This window comes from Melospiza georgiana, chromosome 8, assembly GCF_028018845.1.
Source record: "Melospiza georgiana isolate bMelGeo1 chromosome 8, bMelGeo1.pri, whole genome shotgun sequence".
Taxonomy (NCBI): Eukaryota; Metazoa; Chordata; class Aves; order Passeriformes; family Passerellidae; genus Melospiza; species Melospiza georgiana.
Window position 1 is genome coordinate 594,475 of NC_080437.1, and position 21,587 is coordinate 616,061.

General features: G+C 48.2%; 1 protein-coding gene across 1 annotated transcript in view; it reads left to right on the forward strand.

Annotated features, from left to right (window-relative positions):
* CDH23 (cadherin related 23) overlaps window positions 1-21,587 on the forward strand; it is a 217,816-nt gene that overhangs the window by 89,271 nt on the left and 106,958 nt on the right. The window contains exons 8-10 of the mRNA XM_058029323.1: window positions 2,341-2,469; window positions 9,410-9,488; window positions 20,956-21,068. Of these exons, the coding sequence (XP_057885306.1) occupies window positions 2,341-2,469; window positions 9,410-9,488; window positions 20,956-21,068 (321 nt within the window). The remainder of the gene's footprint in view (window positions 1-2,340; window positions 2,470-9,409; window positions 9,489-20,955; window positions 21,069-21,587) is intronic.

Here is a 21,587-nt window from a genome sequence, read left to right on the forward strand (position 1 = left end):
GAACTACATCCACAACTTCCCTGGGCAAGCTGTGCCAGTGTCTCACTACCCTCTGAGTGAAAAATGTCTTTGGTATCCTCCAGACTCATTCCTTGTACACTGTGATTTATTACAAGTGGATTCACCTGTATCAAGAGTTAAAATTCTGGTGGGCAGAGGAGAAGCCAGGGTCTTAATGACTGTCAATGCCATCACACAGGAAAGGGACCTTTGGGATGGGAAATGGTAAATTCATTGCCCAGTGTGGGTGGGTGTTTAGTGCCTGCTGTTCAGCCTGCAGAGAGCTGGAGAATGTCAAGGAGCACACGGGCTGGAGCTCGGGGTGCTGGCTCCTTCCCCACCTCGCACGCAACACAGGAAGGTGAGATTCAGCCCTACAGTACATCTGCCCAGCCCCACGCTCAGGAGAGGGGGGGGAAACCCTCTCTGCCCCCTCCGGGCAGCTGGCTAGAGCTCTTGAAGCATGTGATTTAATCAAGATCATTGTCTTGATGCAGAGCTACAAATGTCAGGAGGACACGGAGGGCTGCGCTTCTCTCTTCACAGCAGCGGGCCTGGACACTCATACACTGCAGGGCAAACATCACAACATTTCAGCCCAAGCCCTGCATGTTCCTGGCTGTGGAACTTGCTCCAGAAACTTGGGTTTTTGTTGTTTGTTTTTCGGCTTTATTATTTTGAAACATATGTTTCTTATTTTAATACTCCAGTACAAAGAGGGCCTCTCTGCTTTTGGCTTCCTTGCCAGTGTCTGTTGCTGACAGAAAATGGAAAATGTGGGGCCAAACACAGTTCCTGATGGAAATGTAACTTTCTTGCAGGATTCTGATTTCCTTAGGGATGCAGTGGTGACAGCTTGGCCCATCCAGTTCTGCCTGGCCCTGTATCCCAGCAAAGATAAAATGGGGGCGTATCTGGTACTTCATGGAATCCCACAATGGTTTGAGTTGGAAGGGGCTGTAAAGCCAGTTCATCCCAACCCCCTGCCATGGGCAGGGACCCCTTCCACTATCTCAGGTTGCTCCAAGCCCTGTCCAGCCTGGCTTTGAAGACTTCCAGGGATGAAGCAGCCCTGGAAGCTGCTGGAAGCAGCCCTGGAAGCTTTTCTGGGCAACCTGTTACTTGCCCAATACACTCCTGGCATCCAGTGCTTTCCAGCTCAGGGAATCCAAGGATTTTAACGCTGTCTCTGGACTGGGCTGGGTGGCAGCTGTGGCAATATCTCCTTGCCTTGGTCAGTGCTAGTGATTCCTAGAAGAAGAGTGATGAGAAACCCCAGGGCAAAGAAATGTGCCGGGAAAGAAATGTGAGAGTTGCACCAGCGTAGCAGGAGCTGGAAAAGCGAATGCATATTTTTGTCTGCCTGATGAACAGTTTGCATGGTCCAGAGTGGGAAATGGGGTGATGGTGGCTTCAGGGTGGCTGCAGGGATTGCTGAGGAGCATAGGTGCAGGGCAGGAGTGGATCCATCCCAGGGATGAAGGCAGCAAGCACAGAAAGAGGCTGGAAAGGACAACAGGAGAGACTGGAAGCATTCTTGTTTTTTCAGTGCTATCTGTGATGCCTGAAACAAAATTTAAGAGGTGAAGGGGAGGGGAAGGAACATTATCTGAAGAAACAAAGGACTTGAACCTGATGGCACTAACAGCAGAGTCAGAATAAACGTCCACCCAGGCCACAGACACTGAGCCCTGCAGGTTAAGAGGATAATGTGCAAGCTCAGTTGTTGAATAGAGTTTAAATTAACATTAATCTTCTGGCAATCAGCCTTTGCCCCTGCTCAGAGCCTAACCCTGCCTTCTTTCTGTTTAAAGCCATTTCCCCTTGTCCTGTCCCTCCATCCCTTGTCCCCAGTCCCTCTCCATCTCTCCTGGAGCCCCTTCAGGCACTGGAAGGGGCTCTGAGGTGTCCCAGAGCCTCCTCTTCAGCTGTGCGAAGGCATCAGCACTGTGGGTATGAGAGAGGCTGCTGGCACCCACCCCTGGCTCTGACCATGCTGAGCCACTTTAGGCTGTGTCTGCATTAGGAAGGAATTTACATTTTGAAGTAGATGTTGAACAGCATTGCTGCATTTTCACTCAAAATGTGATGAAAACTAAATTGGTGTTTGCTTCATTTGAAAGGGCTGATGCTGCAATGAAATGCATATTGTATTTCAGCTTAGAGGGAGGTGCAGTGGACAATAATTCCAGCAGGTAGCTTGAAAAAGAGATGATTACCTCCACTATTCAGAAATCCTGTCCCAGCTACAACCACGAGAGACTTAATGCTGCTGAATAATTCTGTTTTTCTGATGGAAATCCTTTCTCTCCCCTCCCTGCCCCTTCTTTTTTTCCCAAGGACCAAGACAAACACAAGCCTCTGTCTACTCTGGCCAACCTGGCAGTCATCATCACAGACGTGCAGGACATGGACCCCATCTTCATCAACCTGCCCTACAGCACCAACATCTACGAGAACTCGCCTCCGGTAAGGGCCGTGCTCCGTGGGGTTTCCTTCTGAAACACCACAATTCCAGCCAGATCCGAAATATTCAGCCCTTTTTACAGCATCCAGCCTAAGCACAGGGGTTCAGGAAACCTGGACCCCAAATGAAATACTTTCTTGAGGGTTTTTTCCTAAATTCTGCAGAGGCTTTGTGTTGTTGGGAGCAGACAGCCGCCCCATCTCCTCCCCACGGTCTATCTGCATGCCATTTCCAATAGAGGACTTGAAGGAAAAATCTAAACGTTCCTGAAATGAGGCAGTTTTGAAAATGCCAGAATCATCAGCCATTTCAGCACTTTGAGTCTTTTCCCCCAGGTTTTGCCAAATTGGTCCAATCATTTTAGTTCTTCTGAAACTCGGTTTGTCAGCAAACTCGCTGTTTGTGGAAAAACGTCTCCCAGTCCCTGAATACAGCAGGGATGAGGTTGTTTTTTTTCCCCCCCCACAGATGTCAGGGAGCGTGGAGGGCAGCTTGGGCTTTGGGAGATGTTTCTTGAGGGAATCTCATCTGGGACTTTCAATGAGAAATCTGTCTCTTTTATTTTTGGTACTTTCCAGTCAGGATTAAAAGTACACCCTGAAATGCAGCAGAGCAATCCAGCCAGGGAATGGAGACCATTTTGGAGACCCACCACGGGCTTTAATCCAAGCACCAGCCCTCCTCCACAGCATCCACAGCTGTGCATCCCGTCACTTTGTCCACAGGGAAATATTTTTGTGTGTGTGGAAGGGAAAACTTGCCTTAAAATCACAGCATGGTGGGCACCCACACCACATGTGCACCCTGTAACTTGTATGGTGCTCTGGATCCCAAATGCCTGGTGGCTCTGTTCAGAGGGAGAGGGAACTCCAGAGAGCTTCAATTTATGCCTTTTTATCCACTTTGGGGCATGAAGAGTGCTGGATCAATAGGGCTGAGTTGTACTGTCCCAAATCCCACGGTGACACAGCACATTACCTGTCTGCTGGCCCAGAAATGGCCAAAAAACAAGCTTATTCATGGATTATTCACAAAGTAAAAGTTTTGTTGGTATTAAGGAGTATCTCTGGGATGGACAGAGTGAGCTGCAGGGAAATAAAACCCCACAAATTAGATCGCACTTAACTAGGAGGAAAAAAGCTTTAAATGAAATTAGAGGAATGGAAGTGCCATAAGTATTAAAAATCATAGACTGCATCACCTCCATGGAGTGGTCTGGTATCCAGGAAAGGGAACGACTTCCAAATAATCATATATATTAAGGCTGAAGGATCCCTTTGTGTCAATACAGCAGCATGCACCACAGTTATTCCTGGAACACTCGCTGTTTGCAGTCAGGGAAGCAGCAAATTGCCACTGTGCGACGTGACACAGGAAAAGGAGGAAGGAATTCCCACCAGGTGTAGAGATTTTCATTTCTCTTGGCCACGTGCAACATCTCCAAAGGCACTGAGGTATCTGACATGGATAGGTGCCACCAGAGGCATAGTGAAGAGGAAGACTGTGGGAGGTGGGGACTGCTTTGAGTGGTGGCACCCTCTGGTTTGGACCCAAATTCCCAGTTTTTCTGGGAGAAATTCCACTGCTGAAACAAGGGTGTGATTTGCTTTGGCCTGCCTGGCGTTTAACACAGAGTTATTTCATTGGAAAAGACCTCAAAGTTCATCAAGTCCAGCCACTAATTATGTGCATTTTTTGTCTCCCAGTGTAAATCCTCTCATCAGCTGTGCTCTACCCCCTGAGTGGAGCCAGGTGTGGAGCGAATGCCTTGGTGATCAAAATGATGATCACCAGTTTGGGTGGGGAGTAAAAAAACAGGCTTGCAGGTCAAACCAAGAGGCTGTGGTGGTGCATTTTTGGGTGATGTTTACCCTGACATGTGACTCAGCAGGTCAAAATGTGCTCAAGGCGTCTCATCCCAGCCCTAAATCCACGGAGCCGCTGCTCCCCATCTCTCTTCCCTCTTTTTATCTGCGGTGCACAGCATGTCTGTGCTCCCCTATCAATGTATCAGGCAAGAATACCTCATCTAAAGTGTATACATTACCTAATAAAATCCTTCTTATTTGGGATTATTGCATCAAATTTTAATTTCCTCACTCGAGTAACAGCATGTCAGCCAGCCCGTCAGCGGAGAGCCGATAGAAGGTGAAAAGAGTGGATAAACTGCAGCAAATTACCACAAACAGATCTCTATCAGCCCTTTGACTGGAATTGACTGGAATTAAGAAGTGAGAAATGGGATTTTTTTTTGCCGTGGCAGCTTTCTGAAGCGCTCACCCCCCCTCCTCCTCCTCCTCCTGCTGCAACGCTGGGCTGCGCTTCGCCTTTCAAGTCCCTAATCCTGTAAGAGAAGAAGAAGGAAAAGGGGTGGAGGGGCCTGAGAGGGGAGAGGAGTGCAGTTGTAGTTCTTATTTCTCCCAGGCCAGGATCTGGGAGCATAATTGAGAAGCGTTTTGGGCAGGTGCTTATTGTGACACTGAGAAGAAAGCAATTTCTTATCGGGCAGAGGAAGAGAGGACGCAGCAGGGAGAGACTCTGCTGTCCCTGGAGGTGTTGTATCTTCTTTCTTGATGTTGTTTATCATCCCAGCACGGCTCAGGCATCTCTCCCAGGGCACCCAAGCGTGCCTGCAGCTGTGGCAAAGCTCTGAGGCGTGTTTCTCATCCTCAAGAGGGTTTTTGGGTGTCTGTCCTGGCAGCAGCTGGAGGCTGGGTGGCATGGTTGGTGTTGAATGTCCTCAGAATGACCTCAGAAGGCTTTCCCAACCTGAATTATTCCATGTCCTCCAGACAGGCTGGTAGGGGCTGGAGGAATGGCTGGACTGGATGATCTCAGGAGGCTTTTCCAACCTGAATTATTCTGTGATTCTGTGTCCTCCAGACAGGCCGGTATGGCTGGAGGAGAGGGGCCATTTCCCCTCGCGGAGCTGCTGTGGTTCTGATGAGCTCCTGCTTGTCTGCACCCCAGTTCTGCCCCAGCTTCTGCACCTCAGGCAGTGCTGCAGCTTCGCTTTGTGGGTGCAGGAGGAGGATTCCACTCTCCAGGAGACAAGCTGAGGGCTGTGGACGTGTGCTTCATCCCACAGGGAGCCCCGTAAGACCAAGAGTGAGGCCAAACCCCACTGGCACACAGCCCCAAGACCTGCACTTGTGTTCCCTTGCAGTAGAAGGGTACAGATAACGTGTCAAACATCATTAAAACAGTTTTAATTCTTCAGCACCATCCCCCTCCTCCTCAGAAACTCCTTGAGTTGAAGAAATAATGTAGAATCAGTGCTGGTTTTGCCCTAGAGTCTCAATAGCTCCGAGTTAATTCTTTCTTACAATATTTCCAGCCCATCAGTGTGAACACTTTATTAAAAGCTCAGGGTTTTATTAAAAAAGGATTGATTTACCCCTGCCCCTCTTCAAAAAACCCTCAGATTTTGTTTGGATAATGTGCTATTCTTTATTTTCTTTGCCTTTTTTTAAGCATAGGCTTTCCCAGATTATTACTTTTCTAAACCTTCTTCCTCCTCTCCCAGAGGGGAAGAGTTATTCTGTTCTCTCTGTACCCACCAGCCACTGCTGTCTGCAGTGGGCGGGCGAGCTGTGACTTGTTTTAAAAGGAAACTCAGGGATTTTTGGGAGTTTCTGAGAGCTCCAGGGTCTTGCCACAGGTTGTGCCATGTGCCACTTCTTCAGCCCCTTTCCTGGGAGCTCCAGGGCTGCTCCCAAACGCTGTGGTTGCTCAGGAAGGGGATGTCCATCCCCAAGAAGTGGCATCTACCAGACTTGTGGGCACCTGGAAGGAAACCAGGTGGGATGTGAAGGATCTTGCTGTGGTTCCAGGAGCGGCATCGATGGGTGGTAGGGAAGCCAGCACCACTCCAAGGTGTGTTTCTTGGAGGCTGGTGAAACATGGCTCATCCCCAGGAGGTGCTTGTGGAGCAGGAGGCTGCAAGGAGAACGGGGGGAGCCCCAGTGCCAAAACCCAGCAGCAGCATATCATCATCATCATCATCACCATCATCATCACCATCACCATCATCATCATCACCATCACCATCATCATCATCATGACAGACCTGCCGAGGGCAGAGGGTGAAGCTCAGCGTGGTCCCTCACAGCCCTCATTCCTGTGATCAAATCTCTGGACAATTTCTTTCCCGTGGGGATGGGAGATTAAAGATTGAATTGGATTCTGCTGAGTGTGAGGGTGATGTATAATACAGTACAGAATATATAGACTGTATAATATAACACTATTTATATACATATATAGAGAGAGTATATTGATATATAGAGTGTGTATATATATATATATACATACATACAGTACAGTATATATACAGTGTATATATATACAGCATGATACTATTATACTGTAAAATTTATAATTATATATTCTATATAATTATAATATATAGATTCTGTAATATAATACTATTTATATACATATATGTAGAGTATATAGCTATTTATAGAGTATATATATATACATGCAGTACAGTACAGTATATATACAGTATTATACTATTATAATATACAATATATAATTATATTATATATATAATTGTAATTATAGACTGTATAATATAATACTATTTATATACATATATAGAGAGAGTATATAGATATATACACAGTGTATCTATCTACATACAGTACAGTGATTAACCATTTATGCATTTTTTGGGAAGATGATACCCCCCATGCAATGAAACATCATCCGAGGTCAGGTCAGGAAAATACTAAGGAAACATTATAATATACAATATATAATTATATTATATATATAATTGTAATTATAGACTGTATAATATAATACTATTTATATACATATATAGAGAGAGTATATAGATATATACACAGTGTATCTATCTACATACAGTACAGTACAGTATATATACTGTGTATATATACAGCATTATACTATTATACTGTATAATGTATAATTATATATTCTATATAATTATAATACATAGATTGTGTAATATAATACTATTTATATAGAGAGAGAGTATATAGGTATATATAGAGTATGTATCTATATTTATATAAAGTACAGTACAGTTTATACACAGTATATATATACAGTATAATACAATTATACTGTATAATATATAATTATATATGATATATAATTATAATATACAGACTGTATAATATAATACTATTATATACATACAGAGAGTATATAGATATGTAGTGTGTGTATATATATACTATATACATACAGTACAGTATATATACAGTATATATTTACTGTATAATACTATTATACTGTATAATATAATGATATACAGTATAATAATATTATACTGCATAATATATCATTATATATGATACATAATTATACTGTATAATAATATAATACTATTATATACACACTCTCTATATAGCTATATTCTCTCTATACACATATATATACATATATATAGAGAGAGAGAGTATATAAATATATAGAGAATCTGTGTATACATATATAACTATATATAGAGAGAGAATATAGTATTAAAGTATAATACAATAAAATTTATACATTGTAATTTTACATTATAATTTTGCATTGTAATTTTACATTATAATTTAAGCAAAACTATGCTGGGACAGGGCACTCTGAAATGCATCACCCCACACTGAAATGCATCACCCTTTTTTTTTCCCTCCACTTTGCCCTGCCCTCCTTCCCACATGCCCTGTTCTGCTTTCCCACCGGCTCCCTTCCCACTTTGGCAGTGTTTTTTCTCTCTCTGTGTGCTCTTGGGAAGGCACAGTTATTGTCAGTAATTTAGAGGCTCTCTGGGTGGCTGCTGAGCCTCAGCAGCCGAGTGCTGCTCAGAGGCCAGTGACCTGGGATTTACGGCTAACGCTCTCGGTTAATAACATGGATTTACTTAAGGAGTCTGTTGAAATGCCCTCGGAGATCAGGGCACGGGCAGCCTGCCTGGCCCTCAGAGCCTTCTTTATGGCCAGCAGCGGCATCCAGCCCCCGGGGACAGGGATCTGCAAGTCCTGCGAGTCCCTTCTTTCCACCAGTGATGCTTCAGCTTTCCCTCTGGCCTTCAAATGATGGATTGCGGGGCGAGCACGAGGCTGCCGACCCGCTCTGCTCCCTCGTTAGATATGCAAACTCCTCTGCTGACATTTCCTTTGAGGGGAGAGAAAAAAAATGATAAAAAATTTGCTGCTTTCCCCACTGTTAATAAGCCAATGAAAACAAGAACAGCTGAGTTGTAAATTTTTTCACACTACATTAATTACGGGCATGTGCATGTGTTGGTATTCACAGGGGCTCACTGCACTGCGGCGGGGGAAGTTGACTTATGGAGCAGGATATTTTTATTTCAGGAGCTAAACAAGAATTTCGGGTTCCTCCTATGTTGTTCTTGCCAGTTTTGGGGGATTCTTGGCTCTTTCTGCTGGGTTATGGGAACAGTGCAGGATGGAGGATGAGTGGGTAAGCTGGCAGCTGCAGAAGCTCCTGCCTGCGGGTTCTCAGCGTCTGTCCAGCCCTCCTCCTCCTCCTCCTCCTCAAGGGTTTCAATTAAAATCTCTTCAGCTCGCTCAGTTGTGCAGCTGGATGCCGATGGTCAGTGCGAGCAGCCCTTCTTGCCTGGGGTGCCTCATCTGAGGAGCACAGCGGGAGAAGAGGCCAGGCTGAAATTGGGAAGACAATGGCAGAAGGTGGTGGTGAAAGGGAATTGTTCCCTGCTGGTGATGCCCTCAGCATTCCCAGCCACATCCTGGGGTGGGTTAGCAGAGTGGATCAACACCCCGCTCGCACCAGGGTGATGAGTACTGAGCCAGAGCTGCTCCAAGGGCAGGAAGCGGGATTTTCCACGACCTGCCATGTCCCAGGAGAGGTTGTCTGCCAGCAGCCGGCCCAGGGTGAGAGGTGCAGGTCGTTGTGGGAGCCCTGGCAGTGCTGTGACACCTGTCCCCTGTCCCTCCCCAGGGCACCACCGTGAGGATGATCACGGCCGTGGACCAGGACAAGGGACGGCCCCGGGGCATTGGCTACACCATCGTGTCTGGTGAGTCCTGGGGGCGTGGAGGGGACCCAGCAGGGATGGGGGGATGGATAATGGATGGATGGATGGATGGATGGATGGATGGATGGATGGATGGATGATGGATGGATGATGGATGGATGGATGATGGATGGATGGAAGGATGGATGGATGGAAGGATGGATGGATGGATGAGGGATGGATGAGGGATGGATGGATGGATGGATGGATGGATGGATGGATGGATGATGGATGGATGATGGATGGATGGATGGATGGATGGATGGATGGATGATGGATGGATGGATGGATGGATGGATGGATGGATGGATGGATGATGGATGGATGATGGATGGATGATGGATGGATGGATGGATGGATGGATGGATGGATGGATGGATGGATGATGGATGGATGATGGATGGATGGATGGATGATGGATGGATGGATAATGGATGGATGGATAATGGATGGATGGATGGATGGATGGATGGATGGATGGATGGATGGATGGATGGATGGATGATGGATGGATGATGGATGATGGATGGATGGATGGATGGATGGATGGATGGATGGATGGATGGATGGATGATGGATGCATGGTTGGATGGATGGATGGATGGATGATGGATGGATGGATGGATGGATGGATGGATGGATGGATGGATGATGGATGGATGATGGATGATGGATGGATGGATGGATGGATGGATGGATGGATGGATGGATGGATGGATGGATGGATGGTGGATGGATGGATGGATGATGGATGGATGGATAATGGATGGATGGATAATGGATGGATGGATGGATGGATGGATGGATGGATGGATGGATGGATGATGGATGGATGGATGGATGGATGGATGGATGATGGATGGATGGATGATGGATGATGGATGGATGGATGGATGGATGGATGGATGGATGGATGGATGGATGATGGATGGATGATGGATGGATGGATGGATGGATGGATGGATGGATGGATGGATGGATGATGGATGGATGATGGATGGGTGGATGGATGGATGGTGGATGGATGGATGATGGATGGATGGATGATAGATGGATAGATGGATGGATGGATAGATGGATGGATGGATGGATGGATGGATGATGGATGGATGGATGGATGATGGATGGATGGATGATGGATGGATGATGGATGGATGGATGATGGATGGATAGATGGATGGATGGATAGATGGATGGATGGATGGATGGATGGATGATGGATGGATGGATGATGGATGGATGATGGATGGATGGATGGATGGATGGATGGATGGATGGATGGATAATGGATGGATGGATGGATGGATGGATGGATGGATGGATGGATGGATGGATGGACAGGATAACCCTGCTATAAGTCCTTGCACATCCCATCCCTGGGAAATCATGGCATAGAATGGATAGAATGATTTAGGATGGAAGGGACCTTAAAGATGATTGTTCCAACCTTCTCTGCCATGGGTGGGGACACCTTCCACTAGACCAGGTAGCTCCAAGCAAATTTTTCACATTGAAATGACGAGCCACAAACAGCTCAGCTTCACACAGCCCCATGGAGGGGATGTTCTGTTCCAGGAGAGAACAGGACTGAGCATGGACTGAACGGCTCCTGGTGGTTTCTGTGGTGTTTCCCAAAAGTTTCAGAAGATGTGACGTGAGGACTGGGCCCGTGAGGGTGCAGAGCTAGAGGAGGAAGCTTAATTAAGGTGGTGGTGGCTTTCTGCCTTCTGCCAGGCACATGGAGTGAGCCTGCCTTTGCAGTCTGGCTCTGAAGCCTGGCAACCCTTCCTGGTGTGGATGGGTGGATCAATGCTTGGCCCCTTTGGATCCATAGCCTGAGCATCCCTTCTGATGGCAGCAGGGGCAGGGCGGGCTGGGGAGGTGTTTGCAGATAAAACCCTTATGGGAAGGCCAGTTTTGGGGGGCTTGGGCCTGTTTCATTTGAGATGCTTTGAGCTCAGCAATCTCTGCCATAGCCCAGCTGACTTTGGTGCTGCTTTGGTGAGGACAGACAGACTGCTCGGGGTGACGCAGAAGCGAGGCACCAGCTTAGTGGGTGTGGGTTGTAACCCTCTTCCTGGCATCACTTTTTGGGGTTTTTTTCCCCAGCAAGAAACAGCAGCAGTGCTTCCCCTCCCCACCACATGCTCCAGGTGCTGCCCCCACGTGCAGGAATAATTTCCCAGTTTCTTTTCCTTAAAGCACAGCCATTTCAAACCCTCTTTTAATCAGCCTCAAGGGTCAAGGTGATTTCACCCTGACTTTCAAGTCCACTGATCCTGACTGCAAGTATCCAGCCTTTGAAGGTGCGAGGATTATTTATTCCTCTAATTCCCTCTGCAATTTATTCAAGAGATTGTCCCAGATTGTGGGTATCAGCTGGCCAAGGTGCAGCAGGGACTCTCTTCTGGCTCATACAGGTTCTTTTTCACTGGAGACCGGACTGAAACATCAATCTGATTTTGCAGAGGTTGCTGAATTACACTGAGGATAGTAAAATAGCTGTCAGCCTGGCCATCCTGGACGGGCAGTGGGATGGTGGAGGGGGAATCAGGGTGCTCTGGGATCCAGGTGCAACATGGAGAGACCTGCAGGCAGATCACTGCACACAGCCTTGCATCTGCTTGTGTCTGCCAAGAGCTTAACCCCTGTCTGCAGTCCTGTCTGGTGGGGGCAGCTCTCCTACCACAGGACCCAGCTGAACAGATCAAAAGAGTGATTAAACTACTTTGCACTATTTTTTTTTTTCCCCCCAAACATGAGAATTACAAAGTGTTTTCCTAACTGGCCAGGAATCTTTCTCCTGTCATCAGCAGGGTCTCATGGAGAAGGGGTTGGATGGGGATGATCAGATTCTGTGGACAGAGCTGATGTTGCTTTCTGATGTGTGAGAGTCCAGACACAGGACTGGCATCTAATGCGCTTCCAAATTCCTGCTCAGCCAAGGCAAGCCATTTTCTTTTTGGCAGGCAGGTAAAGCCTAATTAATTTCTCATTATCCTCAATCACGATGGTAGAGGTCAGCGAGCAGATTTTTACGCCCGAGCTGGAAAATTTTTATGGCAATTTTGCAGGAAAAAAAAAAAGAAAAAAAGAAAAAAAGCCTAACATATGGGAACGGGGAAGCAAATTAAATTAGAAACCGACCGTAAGCAAAAGTGAAAGTGGCTGGTGGAAGTAGTAATTAAACCTGGCTCTTCAGCTCCCTTCCAGAGGGGAGGTGGCAGTGATGCTGCTCCCATTCCCCTGCAGGGATGCATGATGCCTTTTCCCAGCTCTCAGAGTTTTTGGACACGGGGTTAGCGTGTGGCTGCTCTGCTTTTGCCTGTTGGGCTGGTATGTACGGCAGCAGAGAGCTGAGAAGCCACCTGGCAGTTCATCATACCTTCGGTGTTAATGCCTAAAGCATCGGTGTGATTTGGAGGTGGGGTTTAAAAATTAATTTGGAATTGCTGCTGTCCCGTTCAGCTCCATCCCTCGGGCAGCCACGTCTGGGGATGCACTGCAGCAGCTCTTATTTATACAGCTATCTCCAGCACAAGGTCCTCCCGTGACAGGAACACAATAAAACTAAAAGATTAACCATAACCACATAAAATAAGACTCGAGATCCAGCTTTATGCCGCCAGCTTACAAAGCTGTTAGGGCTGAGATGATGGAGGAGCACTGGTGTGGCTGTGCCACGGCTTTGGCTGCTTGTCCTGCCTGCACTGGGGATCATTTCCATATCTAATAGGGAAAAGCCAGTCAGCTGTTTCTGCCCCTTCCTTCCCCTCAGAGTGTTTTAGCTCCAGGAAAATGAACTTTTTCACTTCACACTTTACAAGGAGCGGGCTCCCTGCCCAATAGCAAAAGGAACCCAAATTGAGACCTCGCAATTCAAGCCCCTGGTGCCAGCAGGCTGGCCAGTGCCAGGGCTCCCATTGCTCCAGAGGGTGTTCCTGCTGCTTTTCCTGTGGCCAGAGCCCTGTGCTAGCCCTCCCTCCCTCCCTCCCCTGCTGCAGTGACAGGCTGGAGACGCTCAGCCACTGAGGTCAGGACTCTGCTTGAAGGACAGATAATTAATCCAGCAAAGTAATCCACAGCTCCTTTTTGGCAGATTTATGGAGATAGCCTCTGTGCCGGGGACTCTGCCTCATCATCTTTCATTTCCCAGGCAAAGGCAGTGACTTGTTGTATAACACGACCTGTTCTAGATAAGGCTTTTCATTTAGGGGAGCTCTCCGGGCTAACCGAGATTGATTTTCCCGGCGGGAACCGGGAGGGCCCTGGCAGTTTTGGGCAGGATCAGCCCTGCAGACGGCACTGTGTTTTCACATTTGCTGCCTCTGCACGCCGCCTGGGGCACGGGGAATCCTCTGGCTCTTTAAGGGAAGGATTTTCAGCGTGAGTTTAACAGCAATTTAATTAATAGGCGGGAGGAGGCTTCAGCCCGCGAGCTCTTCTTAGGAAAACGCATTGACTCACGTGTTGCTGGCTAGCGGTAAACTTTGGGCTTCGTTTATTCCCAGGAGAGCCAGGAGGCTTGGAGCCTCCTGGCAGGAGGGTGTGAAGGTGACCTGTGCTGCTTGGGCAGGCGCTGAGGGGTTAACCCAGGGGACAGGGTGCCACATGTCGCTCCCTGCCTGCCTGACACATCTCAGGTGTGGTGATGGATGGGCAGCGGGAGATTGCACAAGGGCAATCTATGCGTCCTTCCTGGGCCTTGCAGAGTCCTTCAGGGGAGAGGGGAGGGAGCTTTCAGTCAGAGATGGTCCTTAGGGCTGTTCACAAACCCTCAGGGTGGGGTTCTTCCCCCCTCTTCCCAACTGGATTGTTTTATGAGTCTGATGCAGTTTCCAGCAAAGCCTCTCTTCCTTAAGCTGGTGCAGCCCAAGGGAAACATGAATTAAAAATCATCATTTGCACAATGCAACAGAAGTGCGAGGGAAGCTGGAAATAATTGTTCTCCATCTTCTGGATTTCCTGCTAAGGAACAGAATGTCATAGATATACTTTTTATGTATATAATATGTATCTATGAGTAATTAATCAGTGCAGTAGCACTCTCAGAACATATTTCCCGTGCTCTTAACAGAGCCCACTGCCTTCCTTGTGAAAGTGCAGCATGAATCCTTGAGGAAAGGCCAAGTGGCCAAAGAGGTCTCCAAGCCCTCAGCTGCTGACATCCCCCTCCGTAGCTTGACCTGGCTTAATAAAGAAGGCACTTCCCTAAAACCCTTAAACCAGCCATTGGGGAGCACCCTTGGAAATGGGGGCCTGCTTGTTTTGCTATTCCCTGCCTTGCTCCAGTTTTTCCCACATTCTCCTCGCTCGGCGAACTGCCGGGGTGTTGAAGCCCTCATAAATTCCAGCCGCTGGGAGGGCCCTTCCTGTGTGATTTAAAGGCAGCCATCACAGCAGAACATTTCTGGGGGAGGACACGCTGATGGGTGGAAAAGCGCCTGGCGCCGAGTTATCCATCAAAAGCTGTTTGCGAGGGGATGAGACGGCACAAAGCAAAGATGGTGGCTGCGGTCACAGCCCCTCTTCCCTTGGCTCAGTGGCTCCCCATCCTCCCGCAGGCTGCTTTTTGTCATCGTGCTGGCATCTGGCTCTGGCTCCCTGGCAATCCAGGAGTCGTTGGAAAGAGATATGATTGGGATAATGGCTTGCGTGGCAGGTGGTCCCCCAGCAAATGGCCCGCTGTAATTAAAACTATACATTCCCTTTTATGTGCAAACAGGAAACAAAAGCATCTTTTCTCTTTAATTTCTGGGACTTCCTGTTCAGCTTCTTGGGATTTAGTGTGTGTTCGAGGCTGAGCAACCTGGTCTAGTGGAAGGTGTTTGGAATGAGATGATCTCTAAGGTCCTTTCCAACCCAAATCGGTCTGGGATTCAGTGTTCACCACCAGGGGAGAACAATGAACCTGGACCACCTCTGTTAATGTCATGGCTAGCAAAAACAACTGGCTCTGAGATGGTTTTTAATGGAGGAATTCTGGTTCTGAGTTGGTTTTTAATGGAGGGATTCTGGTTCTGAGATGGTGTTTCATGGAGGAATTCTGGTTCTGAAATGGTTTCTCATGGGGGAATTTCAGAAAGCTGTGGATCCTGGAGGTGTGGGGTTTATGTCAAAAAGCCCATTTGAGATGACGTGGGGGAACGATGGTTGTGGTCCAAGGCTCAGAATCCTTTTGTGTGAGGAATTACACTCAGAGCAGAAACTCTGAGGGTTCTGTTCTCCTCCCTGGTGCTCGGCCACAGCTCCCAGTAAATCTGGGAGGGGAATTGCACCTTGGGTGATAAATACCTCCTTTTATTTCCTTGTACTGTACATCCCGTTCTAAAAAAGGGAACCGTGCGAGCATTTGGTGTGAGCTCTGCAAGATCACAGGTTCTGCTGGAATGGACAGACCCTTGGAGAAAGATACTGCAAGGGCCTGTTTGCAGAGCAGGCATGTGAGAGGGAGCGCTGGCACACAGCTTTGGGCTCAGACCTGTTATCCCAGAGAGCTGCATCTCCCCAGAAGAGCAGCAAACCAAGAGGAGAAGGGGACACTGTTTTTGCACAACACCTTGATTTGTAACAGCAAGCTCCGGCTGTAACAACCAGTTTTCCTTTGGGAATGACTTGTTGCCTCTGAATTTAATCACGGGCAAGGCCCCTGCCCTGGCAGTGCTTCCCTGCCTGGGGGCAGCAACTCAAGGTGAAGAGCAGCGAGGTGCTCACGGCAGCTGATGGACTATTTATCTGCTAATAACTGTGTCTGTTGCTGACTCCATGAACCACGTCCAACAGCATCTATTCCTGTGCCCGAGGAGCCCTGACGGAGCACATTTTGATTAATAAATTATCCGGAGCAAGGTGTGTGATGGGTTCCCCTTTCACATCTCGTGAAAGTCACACGCTCCAAGTTCAGCCCTGGCTCCCAACGTGAGCAGCCCAGTTATCCTGCCCTGGGAAAACAGCTGGCCCTGGCTGACAGGTGGCTCTTCACTAGAGCAGGGCAGTGGCTGCATCTCTCCCTTAAAAGGTGCTCAGGGCTAAAGGGGTAGGGAGGAAGGAGGAGATATGGATGGTGTGGTTTTTTCCCCCTTTTTTTCCCCCTTTTTCTTCCCCCCCACCCTCCTTTCTCTGGGTTTGAGCCAGTACTTTTAACAGCCTTTTTAAACTGAGAGCTTGGCTGAGGGCAATTAAACATTATGGCTCTCATCTATAAAACCCCTCGTTATAGCAGCGTTTCTCCAAAATGATGCCTATGCCACCATCCGTTCCTCAATGAGCTTGGAAAAACACTCTGAATGGGCTCCTGTGATCCATCTCAGTGCCCCCAGCCAGCATCCCCCCAGTGCCTGCCTTCCCAGGCCCCTGAATGGCTGCAGTGCATGCAGGAGCTGCTGCTGCCCCTGCACCTGCACGCAGGCAGATGGGTGAGAAACCCCTCCTTCTTGACCCTTGTGTCATAACAAAAAGCTGGGTTTGTAGGTCCTGAGCAAGCCTGTTCTTTGCCAGGTGGGACAAAGAAGTCTGCCAGAAGTAGATTGGTACTGCTGTCCCAGAGTTCTCAATTTTTTCTCATTGTCATTCTCCCCTTTCCCTCTGTCTTTCTGATGTTTAAAACATTTCCCGCCTTGTTTTTCTTCTCTCTCTCCCCCCATTTTGCTGTTCAGCCTTTCCCATCCTTTAATTTCTGCCACATGCCTGCATGTACCTCTGGTCTCTCCAGAGGGAGGAAAGACAAAAATCGGCAAATTTCTCCCCACCTTTTTTTTTTTTTCCCCTTTGTTCTCTGGAAAGTGAAGGCACATGAAGATGATCAGAGAGATTTTGGCAAGGAAAATGTCTCGGGGAAATGGGCATTGTTCAGCAGGGATCACTGGTCAGAGCAGCGAGGAAGTGGTGGTTAGAGAGGTTTTGGGGACACTTCTGTCCCTAAATTTGCTAATCTGCAAAGCCAGACACTTCTTCCCCTAAATTTGCTAATCTGCAAAGCCAGGAACTCTCTGCTAGGAGAAAGGAAGCCCCAGCGGGCCTAGGATGAGTATCTGATGGTGTTGGGGAGGCTGAGCTAGAGAAAAGCCTCTGATGAGCAGCCTGGGATGCCTTTGGGCCCCCAGTTTAGTTGCCCATCCTTCAAAAAGCCACCATGGTCAAATCTGAAACGCATGACCCTTTTTTAGGACGCGGAACACAGCGCTGCGTTTAGTCAAATTCCTCCCCTATTGACCTAATTCCACCGAATTCCATTGTTTCTGCATTTTATTACACTTGATATCAGGCGGAGGTGACCCTGAGGCCCAAACTTTGCCATGGCAACCTGGTGTCCTGGAGCATTGAAATGCCTGGCAGCACGGCCCCATCCATCTCCTGGCACGTCCTTCAAAGCTGGGAGCAGGGGAAGCTTCCCAAGGAGTCAGCCATAAATTACAGCAGGAAGGTGGGAAGCCAGGATGGAAGGAGGGGAGGAGACTGGAGATCTTCATGTTCAGCAGCAAAAGATCAGGGAAAAAACCCACAAGGCCATTGCTAATATTTTAAGTAGCCTGGTGAGCTCGTTGAGCTCAGTGGGGCATTTGGGATGGAGAGAAGGGAGGAGCAAGGACAGGAATGGGGGAATTCTGTCCAGGGGGAAGATAGAATGGGGAGAAAGGTGTCAAGGCACCTGGGGCTCTGGGAGAGAGAGGAGAGGCCCAGGGCAGCTCCTGGATGGGAAGGAGGTGACGGCCAGACCTGGAGGCTTTGGCCATCCCGAGGACGCAGCCCCACATTTCCCTTCACAGAGAAAAGCAAGGCACAATTCTTCCCAAGAATATTCCTGGGATTCACATTCTCTGAACGTGAAAGAAAAAAACAATTACTATCATTTGCTGTGCCTGTGTTTGTGCAAAAGTGAAATGCAATATGGAGATTGTTTAGCCGAAGTGAGAATGTTTTGTTTCGGCCAAGTGTGTGGTGTGTGTGTGTTGGGTGACAGTCACGGGATTCAGAGCAGTGTGTGCAGCATTGAGTGCTTGGCAGGTCCAGTTTTAGATGTATAGAATAACATAGGATAATAAAGTAATTAATTAGCCTTCTGCTATCCATGGAGTCCTCCTCACCACTCCTCCTTCGTCAGGGCCCTCGCAGCATTGCTGTACAAGGAAGGTTGTGATCCAACAGAGGTTGGAAGGGAGCAGGGAGCAGTGTGAGCAAGGCTGAGTGCTTGGCAGGTCCAGTTTTAGATGTATAGAATAATATAGGATAATAAAGTCATTAATTAGCCTTCTGCTATCCACGGAGTCCTCCTCACCACTCCTCCTTCGTCAGGGCCCTCGCAGCGTTGCTGTGGTCACAGCTGTGATCCAACAGAGGTTGGAAGGGAGCAAGGTGGATGCTGAGTGATGGGAAACAACTTTCTGTGGCAGCAGATCTGTCTTGCAGCTCCCTTCCAGGGAAATGACAAATGCTGTGTGTGTTTCGTTCGTGCTGAGATGTATTGAGAAGACAGGATTTATTTTTTACTTCCTTTTGACTGGGATGACTGGAATTTTCCTGCAGGGTTTCCTGGCTCCTGTCTGCGTCGGTTCAGGGGTTTCTGCATGCCTCAGGATGCTGAGGGGAGCTGTGTGGGTGACCATATGCCTGGATATATAACCTGCCTGGGCATCACTAATTCAGCAGCCTGCTCTGCTTTTGTGCCAGGCTGGTGTCGGGTGTCCCAGGCTCCACACACCAACTGCTGGCTTTTGTCTGGCTCACAGGGAGAGCACCTGGAGCTGCCACAGGCATGTTCCCAAGCAGGACATTGTGCTTTTGGTGTCTGCTGGCCATGACACTCGAGCATTATTGCTGGTTGGGGGATCTGTGCAAATCACAAATGGGATGGGACTGCTGTGGAACGTGCCTTGAACTGTTTGATTTTCCAGCATCACCCTCATTCCATGGTTATGACAATGGGAAGATGCCACCAGCTCACATCCCCAGCAGCAGACCAAGAACTTAATGTTACAACTTACTTTATCAGTTTTTTGGCCAATCACACAAAGCAAAAGCACATTGACAGTAGTTCTATCCAACCACCATAAGCACACGTACCTTTGGTTAAACAATGCTTGCTTATTTCAAATACAATACCTGCTTGTGAGCCTTAAAACACAGTGCACAGAGCTCCATTATTAATCTTAGAACTTTCTAATATCTTGCTAGATCAACTTTTCTGTAGCTTAGAGAGTTATTCTAGACAAACGTTAATACACAGACCATTGTTCTATTTGTCCTTGCTTCTCTACTTTTTACACATTTTTTCTGCTGACCTATCTCATGGCTGCTGCTTAGCTCCAATCACAGTTCTGCTGTCTCTGGGGCCTGCCTTCTGCAGCTTTCCCAAAACCCCCTGATTTTGTGGATTCCCACAAAGCATGTTGTCTTAATCCCCTCTGAGTGTCCAATTCCAGAGGAAATTCAAGCTGGGGATGGGATGGGATGGGATGGGATGGGATGGGATGGGATGGGATGGGATGGGATGGGATGGGATGGGATGGGATGGGATGGGATCAATGGGATGGGATCAATGGGATGGGATGGGATGGGATGGGATGGGATGGGATGGGATGGGATGGGATGGGATGGGACGGGACGGGACGGGACGGGACGGGACGGGACGGGACGGGATGGGATGGGATGGGATGGGATGGGATGGGATGGGATGGGATGGGATGGGGTGCTCTGTGGCATCCTGGCTCCTTGCCTGCATGCAGGGACAGGCACAGGAGCCAAATTTTGCTCCAGCAGAGGAAAGCCAGGCAGCTGCAAAAGGTCAACACACATGGCAAGAGCACAAAAGCAGGGCAAGTGCCCACAGTATTTTGCTGATACTTTCACTGGCTTCTAATACACCCAGCTAAGAAATTCCTGAGCTGTGTGAGGCTTCTCTATTACTTGATAGAATTTTTTTCTTTCTTTAAGCTCTGCAGCCTCTCCTTGAGTACATTTGGACTTGTATCCCCCTCAGCACCCTCTGGCAAGCTAAACCACCCCCTGTTTGTGCAGAATTCCTCATGAGCTTGGTCCATCTGTGCCTCCCTGTGTTATCCTGGGCTGATGTCCCATAACCCCTGGATTTTAGGAGAGAGGCCATGCCCACCCCAGGAACACAGTACCCTGCAAATGCGAGTGCTCACTCAGAGGGGAGCAGCTGGATTTGGTCCTGCTTTCAGCTTTGCTGTTGCAGATTTTAATACTTTAAACCCTTTGAAATTCCTCAGCTGCCTCCAGCATTGGCAGCTTTTGGCTGTGGAAGGAGAGCCCCATTTTGAGCCCTGAGCTGGGGCAGGTGAGAGGAGGAGGGCAGTGTTACAGCCATGACATTTCAAAGCACGTTGGAACAGTGTGCCAGGTTCCCGTGTCCATATCTTGGAGTCTGTGTCCTCTTGCTCCCCTCCCTGCTGCCTCCAGCACTGTTTTGTGTGCCAGCTGCTTGTGCTCACATTCCTGTTGTTTTTCTCAGGTAACACCAACAGCATCTTTGCACTGGACTACATCAGTGGAGCCTTGACCCTGAATGGGCCCCTGGACAGGGAAAATCCCTTCTACACCGCCGGGTTCATCCTCACGGTGAAGGTGAGACTGCTCCAGCTGGGGAGCACATGGACGGGGCAGGATGGGGAGGACATCCTGCTGGGGACACCCCCGTAATGCTGCTGCAAACCTGTTCTTTCTCTTGGGCATCCAGAGCCACGATGCGCTGACCAAGCGAGATGTTAAACACGGTCTGTCACCGCAGGACGTGAAATAACACCACACACACACACACACTGCTGCTCTCAAGGTGGAAAGGGGAAGTTTATTTTCTGACTCCAACATTTATAGATTTCTGAAAGTGGCAGTGGGTTGGAGGGTGACAGTGCCACCTCTCCAATGACACTGGGCAAACCAACAGTCCGTCAAATTTCTGCTCCTCCAAAAGAACGCAAAACGATGAGTTATTTACAGAAAGTGTGTGAGAAAGTTCGTTATAATCATGTAAACATCAGAAGGCTTAGAAAAACTTAAAAAATCAGGGCAACAACAGTCACCTTGTCTGGTGGCCCAAAACTTGATGATTGAGGGCATTTTTGCCATCCTACCTGTGGCTGTGCC